Here is a 10,569-nt window from a genome sequence, read left to right on the forward strand (position 1 = left end):
AGTACCTACCTAAATACTTATAGGAAGATTTATCACTACATTTTTCATCTACTCATACTTTAAAATAGTATCGTTAATATTTTTTTTAAAAATCAAAACTAATTTAAGTTAATATAAAATTACACTATTAGTTCTAATATTCATAAAAAACATAATAAAGTTTAAATAAAAAACAACTTTATTTGATTTGAATTTACATATTACATCATAATATTTGTACATCATATTACATTTTACTCAAAAAGTAATGATAATCTCCTTTTGTTAGAAGCAAACAAATCAATTGATTTATCAATTTGTTGATTAAAAAAATTTTCATTATTATACCTTTGGCGGTGTATGTTAATTAACCCTAAGCTACTCAGTCTTTCGTTTCCCATCCTATTTCTAACCCATGTCTTTAAACGGCGTAAAGTGCTGAAACATAATAAAAAAGTTCTTGTTAAATATGAATTTATACACAAAATAAAATTTGTAAAAATATTTATTTAAAAACCTTACCTAAACGATCTTTCTACTGAGCATGAAGTTACAGGTAAAGTAATTGCAATTTGTATTGCTTGGCATACCGCTGGGTAATATGTGGCGTAATCGAGAATATCAATTAATTTCATGGTGGGTTCAACTTCTTTCTTTTTCCATAGATCATACCATGACAGTGCTTGCTCTTTAAAATTATCTAGAAGTGAACCATAAAGTGTACAAATAAATTCAACACTTTCTGCAAATTGTTGGTCGCTCATTAGTTTCATTTTTTTTGGGTGTAGGTTGTATAATGTAAATATTTTTAATTTTTCATCTGAAAATCTATCTTTGAGAGACATTATAACTGATTCTAAGTATGGTATAAATAAAGATTGTCTAAAATATACTTCCACATCGTTAGTTGGATAGTTTTCACGATGTACTTGTTTAACACTACGCCGTGGTAACTTTAACTCAAGATCTATTTTAGAAACAACTAATTTTACTTCATTAAATATTGAATTAAATATATTCTCACAATTATTACGGTCTATTTTTAACATTGATAATAGGTCTTGAATATGTTTTGTAGCTTCTTGCAGGTCAACATCTATCCCTTGAAGAACTGTTGATACAGTTTCAAATTTTGCAGAATATTTTGCCATGATTAATAATGTTACAACAAATGTTGGAGTAGTGATTGCATTAAGTAATTCATAGCAACGCTGTCTAGTTTTGCTGTTAAAATTATTGGATTTTGATATTTCTTCCAAGCCTTCAACAATTGTAACATATTGGTCCTTAAATTTTCTGATACATTTATGTTTTTCAACAAACCTTGTTTCGCATAATTTTGGCAAATTATTCCCTACAATATTTCTACGAAGTGCACTATCTCTAACAAATTTAGTAACTTCTTTTATTTTCCCTACACAATTTCTAACTTCGGCAAGAGAATTCAAATCATTTATTACCAAATTCAAACGATGACTAGCGCAATGGAAAAAATTAGCCATGGGATACACATTATTAATTTTTTTTTGCACTCCAGATATATGGCCAGCCATCGTAGCACATCCATCGTACCCCTGTCCAACACATTTATTCATATCAATATTTAGGTTAGTACATGCTTCTAATATTGTTTGAGTAATAAATGAGGCATCAAACTCTTGTAAGGGGAAAAACCCTAAAAATTCTTCATGTAAATTTTTATTATACAGATACCTTAAACAAATTGATAACTGCTCAGTACCATTGATGTCAGCCGTTTCATCAACAATTAATGAGAAACAAAATGCTTGCATAGCTTCATTGGTAATCACAGATCTTAAATTAGAAGATAAACATTCTAATAATTCATTTTGCACACGGTGTGATATGTACAATGCATTTTTATTGGATTTTTCTAAATGAGTTTTTAAAGTCAAATCACCAGCATCAACTCTGAATTTTAATAAGTTATTAAATACTGCAGTGTTGTCTGTATCTCCTCGAATCGGTAAATTATGTATTGCACAAAATAGAAGTGAAGAAATTATTGGCTTTAATTTATTTCTATTTTTTTCAATTTTATTTTTATAACAAGAATCTAACACTTGGTCAATACCACAGTTTGTTTTTTTCATATCTTTAAAATCTTTGGATCGTATGAAAGATTCAATATGCCATTTATTTTTCTCGTGTTGATTAGCCTTTTCTACAAATTTTTTATGATTTACAAATGAGCTGGTAATAAAAGATCCAAAGTATGAACCGTGTGTCACATGAGCCCGAAAGAGAACACAAGTAAGGCAAAGCGCTCCTTTCAATAACTTTGAATATACTAACCATGGGTATTGTGAAAACCATTTATACAAAAATGGACGTTTACTGTGTTCAACATCATTTTTAAAATTATATTGTTTACTAGGCTTCCATGGATTAGTTAAAAGTTCAAACCTTTTATCTTCAGAAATTTGTGAATAAGTTTCTATAAAATGTCCTAAATCGTTATCAGATAGCACATTGGTGTGGTCTACAGAAATTAATGTAGGATCAGCTATGCATTCTTCTACTTTATCTTTGTGATCAATTATAGCAAGTGACTTCTATAAAACCATAACAAATAAATGTAATGCTTATTACAATAAAACAATAAAATAAAAATATAATCAAAAAATTGTGAGTTTTATTTTTAAATAATTAAAAAGATTACCTACATTATAATTATTTAGTAGTAAATAGTTATATTCATAAAAAAAAAAAAAAATTAAATACATCCTATTTGTTATTTAAGTAGGTAGTAGGTACCTATCTAAGTATACTATTGTATTGTATTATTATATTAATTCATTTTTGATAAAATATTAACAAAAAATTAAATAAAAATAATCAAATGTAAGAAACTCAATTTGTATTTTACAACACTTACATCTTTAAAATTAGCTTCATCAGTATGGTCAGAAACAAATACAGGGTCATCTACACATTCTTCTACTAGTTCTACTTCATGATGATCAATTGTAGCAAATGACTGCTATAAAAACAATACAAAATAAATTTAAATTTAAAGAAAGAGTCTTACTTTTAAATAATTAAAAAGACTACATTGTAATTTGTAATATAATTTATAACTGAATTATTAATTAGGTATTTAATTAATAGTTATATTCATAAAAATAAAAATTGACCTTATTGTGCCAATAATATTGGCTATTTATTATTTAAATATCCGGGTATTCTTGTGAGTTGTATTAACTAAAAAAATGCATACTTTAAGTATGAATGTAATTGATTTAACTCGCAAAAACATTAAATTGTTATGATGGTAGAATGTAATTTTAATAAAATATAAATAATCCAATATAAGAGCTTACCTTTTTTGTTTTATCATTTGAAAAATAAGAGTCCAGTGTTCTCATTTTCTTCTTTTTAGGAACTGAATCCATATTTGCACTTTTTAACGAAGTTTTTAATAATTTTAACTTAAAAATTAGTTAATTTGTAAATTGTAGGGCAACAACAGTCAACACTCAACAATACGTGGACTTAGAAAACACAATATTTCGTTAACCGTTTGATAATAATTTATAAATAGTAATCGCACATTTCTACCCATGGTAGCTGAACACATTACCATTTACCTAGAATACCATAAATGTAATAATAAAAATGTAATAATGTCTGTCAAAAGGTTGATGACAGGCTGCTTTTATAATCGCGTATGCTTTCTAAGTATTTTCATTTTATTATTATGTTTTTCATACACGATTCATATATAATATAAATACTATTATTAGTAATTTATTACTATATATTATTCAGCAATAAGTGAGATCGACTATTTATAATTACTTTGACTCGTCCGCGCTAACAGGTAATCTGTAGGAACTAGTCAAAAATGACTTAGCGATTAAGGATTATTATTTATTAATAATCGTATTGTTTTTTTTTTCAATTAAATACCTCCTATATTATACATGACTTGTTAGGTACAATTATTGTCGCATAGTCGCTAAATACCTAAGACCAGCTTTATGTAAAAAAACTTCCAATTTTGTAACTGACACAAAAATTCTCAGGGGGGGCAATGGCCCCCACTGGCCCCCCCCTTCAGGGCGTCCCTGGTTGGAATGGAATAGGTTGTGATGATTGCATGGGTTGTACAGGTATTGGATATTGATAAGGATAAGTTAAATTGTTATTCATAGGTTGAGATGATGGTACAGACAGTTCTCTCATGATAACCTCTTGAATTTGTGTTCTTACTCTTAATTTTTGTAATGGAGTCATGTTACCGAAATAAGGGTGAATTGATTTTAAAAAATACATGTCCTCGTCGTCTTTTACTGCATTCCGTGATGAGTCAATAAAAGCTTCAATTTTTGTTTTTTCGAGTTGCAGTAATTGTTGTTCGAAACTTATTTCATCCTCCTTTTTTTTCATTTTTTTTGTCCACTTGTTTTTGCACTTTTTGAGCTATTTAACTCGGCAATAGGAGAATTATTTCTCGTCAATTGTATTTGTGCGTCATTCTGAGGTACTAATGAATCCACACCTTCAAAACTATGTGTCGTTTCCTTATCAATATCTTCCTCATCTTCTGTGTCTCCATTAGAATCTGATTTATGTTCGTATGAACGCCCTACCTCAATATCATCGTCGTCGTCATCATTAGAAAATGTACCCGACGTATTTCTAGGTGTCTCTATGTCTTTCAAAAATTGAATAGACATAAAATAAGACCATTTCCCATGGTATTTTTCTAGGCTATCTTGAGACGATCCTGATTTCGGTTTTTTTACTTTTTTTAGTTCTTTTTTAAACTGGTCCCTTAAATTTCACCACCTTTTTTTTGCTTCATTGGCTAAAAATAAACGAACAGTATAAGATTTTGAACGAAGTGATAAATTTATTGATTTTACAACAAGGTGTTTTTTTAATTTTTTTTTTTTTTTTTGTGCTATTATCGATATTTATAAAAAAAAAACTTAACAAAAACGAATATTTCAAATGCCTATAAAATATAACATTAAATTAAGGGAAATATTTTGAAAATTAAATCATGTAAAGAAAATTCCAATCTAAATAACAAGTAAAATTTTCAAGTATCTACTATTTATACTTTTTGAATAATAACAAATATTTAAAATCATTTGGGGATAAATCGTTATCGTTACGCAATTTCTTAAAAATTTAAAATTCAAACGTACTTAAAATTTTTCTTATAATGATGTTTCGAGTTTTCTACTTGAAGGAAAACTTATGGAAAACTGACCTTAGATATAAACACAAACAATTTTATGATTTTTCAACTACAAAATTACTTGCAAATTTTCGCGATTTTAACATATATCTATCATAAAAATTTGAACTATAAACGCTTATAAAAAAAAATTTAGATTATATATAATTATAAATAGGTCTGTGAATTTAATGCACTAAAATCCCTTAAAAAAATGCAATAAATATGCTTTTTAAATGCCAAAAATTATAGTATAAAATGCACTTAAAGGGTTTTTATTTTAATTTTTATATTTATAAAAGTTTTATTAATGGATTTGTTGTTATATAATTCAAACTATGTACTTACGTATAAAGCTACGTTTCAAAATCATCAAAAAAATGCACTTTCCTACAAATTCATAGCCCTTACTATAAATTCAAGTACAACGATATTCCATTATTTATTTTATAGATACCTCGCCACAGGAATTGCGTTCAGACAAATTGCGATGAGTTTCAGAGTATCAAAAACTAGTGTTAGTTCTATTGTTATTGAAGTTTGTCAGGCAGTTTTGACTACACTACGTGACGTACATATGCGAAAACCAACAATTAAAGATTTTGAAAATACTGCAGACGCATTTTACAATAAGTGGAACTTTCCAAACTGCATAGGTAGCATTGATGGAAAGCATATACGAGTTAAATGTCCAAATAACTCTGGCAGTATGTATTATAATTATAAACATTTTTTTTCAATCATTCTATTGGCTATTGTTGATGCAAACTATCGATTTGTGCTGATCGATATCGGAGCATATGATAAGGACAGTGATAGTGGTGTTTTACATAATTCAAAATATACCATCGTATTGACAAAGGAACATTGAAAGTGCCTAACGCAAAATTACTTCCGAATACAACAAATATGGCACCTTTTGTATTTATTGGTGATGAAGCTTTTCCTTTGAGAGAACATTTGTTACAGGGGCGTCATTTGGGGTATTGCAGGGTATGCTTGTGCATACCTAAAATTTATCGAAATGCAATTTGACCCGGCTATAATTTTTCTGCACCGGGCAAAAATTATTTTTTTTTTTTTTTTATAATTGGTCTCAAGCATCGGTATCTATCATAATATAATGTATATGGCTATAAGCTTCCGTATTAGGTATATTGCTTATATTATGTTGAATTTTTAGAACATAGTTGAGCTCAGATAACCTATCTATAGAAACACTGGACAAATTATATAATAGTGGCTAGGGACTGCAGCTAATCACTACGCCCAATAATACAACATGCTAAAATTAAACTGTTGATATTATTATATATGTAATATTAAAATATGATTATTGATTATGGACTGTGGTTGCGAGTTAACGACAAGTGACAACGTCTGGATCGTCATAACAATTTCTGTAAACTGTACTTCTCAGTTCCCCCCACCAATCAAAATTACAATAATAGATTGACGACGACATTGCAGTGTTCACCATGGGAAATTCGGAAGATAACTTTAAAAATAGATTCAATATTATTCAATATTATTATTTTATAGTTCCACGTTATAATGTAATTAATTGTCATTTGTCAGTTGTCACTCGTCAGTGTGTTCGAAATTTAAAATATCGTGTACTAGTGTTATTTGATATTTCTTATTATTTAGTTTATTACGTTGAAATTTTGTACTCTTTGTATCAAAACATAATGAATAAACGAAAAGGTGGTGCAACTCGTCTTCGAGAGAAAAATAAAAAACTACTTTTGTCTTTGGCCAATTCTAATATGAAAGTAGATTCGTTTTTTAAAATACAGAGCAGTAAGGTAAGTTAGCCTATACTTAGTATAGTCCACCCTACCAATAAACAATAGGTATAAATATAATGTGTACCTAGGTACTAAGTAGTGAAAATCGTTATTTTTTCAGCCTCAGATATCTGGTATTAAAATAGACAAGCAAAATGATTCTTGTAGAAATGTAATAAATAATGATGATGTTGAAATAACTATGTCTACACAAAGTTCTACAATTTCAAATTCATTGATAGATTCATCTGTAAGTAAACTTTTAAAATATACAATCAATTTTATGTTAAGTTAGTATAATATTATTTATTTTAAAATTGTCATAATTATCTAATAAGTCTTAAAAATTGTTATGATACAAAATAAATATTTTAATAGAACCAAGTTGATAATTTGTAAAAAAATTTTAGGAAATCAAAAAAGATATATCCATGAATAAGAATGAAAAACCCGTACAACCTATACTTTTATTCTACCCAAAAACAAATAATAGGAACTTTCAAAGCAGTTATTATAACAAATTTAATTGGCTGGAGTATTCAATTTCTGATGATGCAGTATTTTGTTTTCCTTGTCGTCATTTTTCTTCAAGTGGTAATTTTCGGGGACAAACAATTGGTAATGCTGCCTATATTGATAGAGGAGTCAAGTGTTGGAGAAATCCATTACAATCTTTGACTAAACATAGTCGGAGTGAAAATCATTTATCATCGGTAGAAAGATGGAATCAATACAAAGCCATTCAATCCAATCAAAATTCAGTTGCTAATCTTTTAAAATCATCAAGAGCTCTTGAAATAGACAATAACAGGAAGCATATATACTTTTTATTAAAGGCAACTTTATATTTGGCTAAACAAGGGCTGGCATTCCGAGGAAAAAATGAGTCTAGCATGTCCAAAAATAAAGGTAATTTTATAGAGTTATTAGAAACATTTTCAGATGATTCTATGAAAATAAGACTAAGATCGAGATATGGACATTATACCTCACCAGAATATCAAAATGATCTAATTCATGTTCTTGGTTGCTGTACTAGAAAAATTATCTTAAGCAAAATGTCTGCATTTAGTGTATATTCAATTTTAGTTGATGAAACTAAAGATTCATCTAAAAAAGAGCAGTTAAGTTTTGTTATAAGATTTGTAGACATAAAATTCAATATATTTGAGAAAGCACTAGGTTGCAGTCACATGAAAAAATCTGATGCTACTTCTCTAGCTCAAGAAATAGTAAAACTTATTCAAGAAAATAATTTGGACATCAATAAATGCATTGCCCAATGCTATGACGGTGCTTCTGTAATGAGTGGTGTTTATTCGGGAGTGCAACAAAAAATCAATGAAATTGTGCCTCATGCAGTATACATTCATTGTTATGCCCACCGATTAAATCTTTGTTTGGTTGACTGTATACAAAATGTGCCCTTAATAGTTGATTTTTTTGATACTATTCAAAATCTCTATAAATATCTGATGAATAGTCAAACTCGTTATGAACTTTTCATAGAAGCTCAAAAAAATAAAAATGTTAAGGTAATTCATTTAGAAAGACTTGTTGATACTCGTTGGTATTATTGGTATACTTCATTGCAAAAAGTGAAAAGCCGTTATACTGTGATAATTGAAGTATTGACTTTTCTGACCGAACATGGCGACCAAACAGTTAGAGCAGTAGGATTACTTGAAAAATTATCAACTTTTAAATTCATTATAATTTTGGAGGTAATGGTTAATGTCCTAGAATGTATACATTGTTTGTCGTGTGAACTTCAAAATTCAAATATTATTCTATCAAAGGCCATGTTATTAGTGAAATCTACAAGGAATAATATCTTAAAATTACGCTGTGAAGAATCATGGTTAAAATTTCATCGAAAAGCAACTGATATAGCAATTTGTAATGGCATACAAATTCAAACTCATAATAAGTACAAGAAAAGAAAACAGACTTTCAATAAACATTTGAATGATTATTTTGTACAATCAACTTTAGGAAGAGATAAAACTAAAGAAAAAGATGTTTCAAGTATGAAAGTTGAACTTTTGTATCAAGTGGTTGATAGGTATTTATTACATATCTAATTAATAATTTCATCAAATTAATTAATTCATAAAAATATGTTATTTTTTAGGATTGTGACACAGTTAGACGAACGTTTTTCAAAAAATGAACAAGTTTTTGACATATTTAATGTATTTGACTATACAAATGCTCACTTTCTTCGTGCAGAATGTGTTACTATTAATAAGTTCATAGACCACTACAAAATTTTTCAAATTAATACTTTAAGCTTGTCATCAGAATTTTCTTCAATTAAGGCAACATTAGAACTAGATAACAATTCCCAATTTAAATTAGAATTAATATTAAATATTGTTTTAAATCTACCATTTGCATTTCCTGAAACAACCAAAATATTGTCTATAATGTTAACATTACCAGTGACAACGGCATCTAATGAACGTTTCTTTTCTTCACTGAAAAGAATAAAAAATTTCTTAAGAACATCAATTGGTGATTAACGATTAAACGATTTAATGGTTCTTGGAGTTGAAATTGAAGAAGCAAAACAAATAAATTTGAACGATGCAGTTGATGATTTTGCAAAAATGAAAGTCAGAAGGTACCCACTATACCAATAGTAAATATAAATAAATTTTGTTAATATATATTATTATGTTATTATTTAAATGAAATAATTAAAAAATAAAATGTTTGGTTTGTATTAAATAACTTGTGTGCGATTAAAAATTTCAGAATTTGTTTTATTTTCATAGTGTCTATACAAAAATAATTAATTTAATTTAAAATAAAATAATGTAGGTATTGACTTGGGATTATTAGGTAGGTATATACAATATTGATATTATATTAAATCATTATATTGTTGAAGAATGAAATCGTTGAGTGTAGCAAGAAAATGTTTTTTGTAATAACTAGTATATAATTATAGCCTACATATATTGGCCTGCTGAAATTTTTTTTGGCCTGCCTTATTTTTAGCATACCTTTCAAAAAGTTGAAATGACGCCCCTGATTTGTTAAGACCCTTTCCGAAAAAACAATTAAGTGACGAGAACAAATCATATTATAATTATAATTTATAGGTTATCTAGAGCTAGAATGACAGTTGAATGCGCATTTGGCATAGCGGCATCAAAATTTCGTATACTTCAAAAATCGATTGAAACAAAAATCGAAAATGCTGACCATATCGTCAAAGCTATTTGTATTTTGCATAATGTGGTTATTGATCTTGAAAAAAATCAATCAGACATAAAAAATATAGAAAATGAAAATGGGATATTAAGTAAAAATTATTTCGATAGTATTCAAGGTGGCAGATATACTAATAGAACATCTCAAACCGTTTTAGAAATAAGAAATACATTTGTAAAATATTTTAAGGACAACAAAATATAATTTCATATTCTACTTTTATTTTATAATGTTATATTATGTTACTTGTTTTTTATATTATGTTTAATACATGCATACGATCTTAGTTTATTATATATTTATATTGTCTATTAGATATATAAAAAAAAAAACATCTACATGAGGTCACTGACCCTGGCACCGCAA

General features: G+C 27.7%; 2 protein-coding genes across 2 annotated transcripts; one reads left to right on the forward strand and one right to left on the reverse strand.

Moving 5' to 3' along the window:
* Nucleotides 1–233: 233 nt before the first annotated feature.
* Nucleotides 234–3,395, reverse strand: LOC112591022 (52 kDa repressor of the inhibitor of the protein kinase-like). Its single transcript, XM_025334641.1, has 4 exons — nt 3,324–3,395; nt 2,879–2,983; nt 502–2,555; nt 234–417 (listed from the first exon to the last, which is right to left on the reverse strand). The coding sequence occupies exons 1-4, from the start codon at nt 3,393–3,395 to the stop codon at nt 234–236; spliced, it is 2,415 nt and encodes an 804-aa protein (XP_025190426.1).
* A 2,286-nt stretch (nt 3,396–5,681) lies between these two features.
* Nucleotides 5,682–9,506, forward strand: LOC112591023 (zinc finger MYM-type protein 1-like). Its single transcript, XM_025334642.1, has 5 exons — nt 5,682–5,898; nt 6,842–6,999; nt 7,103–7,231; nt 7,392–9,046; nt 9,116–9,506. Exons 1-5 carry the CDS (start codon nt 5,682–5,684, stop codon nt 9,504–9,506), a joined length of 2,550 nt encoding a protein of 849 aa, XP_025190427.1.
* The last annotated feature ends 1,063 nt before the right edge of the window (nt 9,507–10,569 follow it).

This window comes from Melanaphis sacchari, unplaced genomic scaffold (genome assembly GCF_002803265.2).
Source record: "Melanaphis sacchari strain LSU unplaced genomic scaffold, SCAv2.0 Contig127_pilon_pilon, whole genome shotgun sequence".
NCBI lineage: Eukaryota > Metazoa > Arthropoda > Insecta > Hemiptera > Aphididae > Melanaphis > Melanaphis sacchari.

What these genes read in the sequence shown, in the direction of transcription:
- LOC112591023 (XM_025334642.1), top strand. Translation starts at nt 5,682, where the DNA reads ATGAGTTTCAGAGTATCAAAAACTAGTGTTAGTTCTATTGTTATTGAA. An exon ending in ATGTCCAAATAACTCTGGCA is followed by an intron (nt 5,899 to 6,841) that starts GTATGTATTATA and finishes CTTATTATTTAG; the next exon opens with TTTATTACGTTGAAATTTTG. An exon ending in TTAAAATACAGAGCAGTAAG is followed by an intron (nt 7,000 to 7,102) that starts GTAAGTTAGCCT and finishes TTATTTTTTCAG; the next exon opens with CCTCAGATATCTGGTATTAA.
- LOC112591022 (XM_025334641.1), bottom strand. Translation starts at nt 3,395, where the DNA reads ATGGATTCAGTTCCTAAAAAGAAGAAAATGAGAACACTGGACTCTTAT. An exon ending in ATGAAGCTAATTTTAAAGAT is followed by an intron (nt 2,556 to 2,878) that starts GTAAGTGTTGTA and finishes ATGGTTTTATAG; the next exon opens with AAGTCACTTGCTATAATTGA. An exon ending in TCAGTAGAAAGATCGTTTAG is followed by an intron (nt 418 to 501) that starts GTAAGGTTTTTA and finishes ATTATGTTTCAG; the next exon opens with CACTTTACGCCGTTTAAAGA.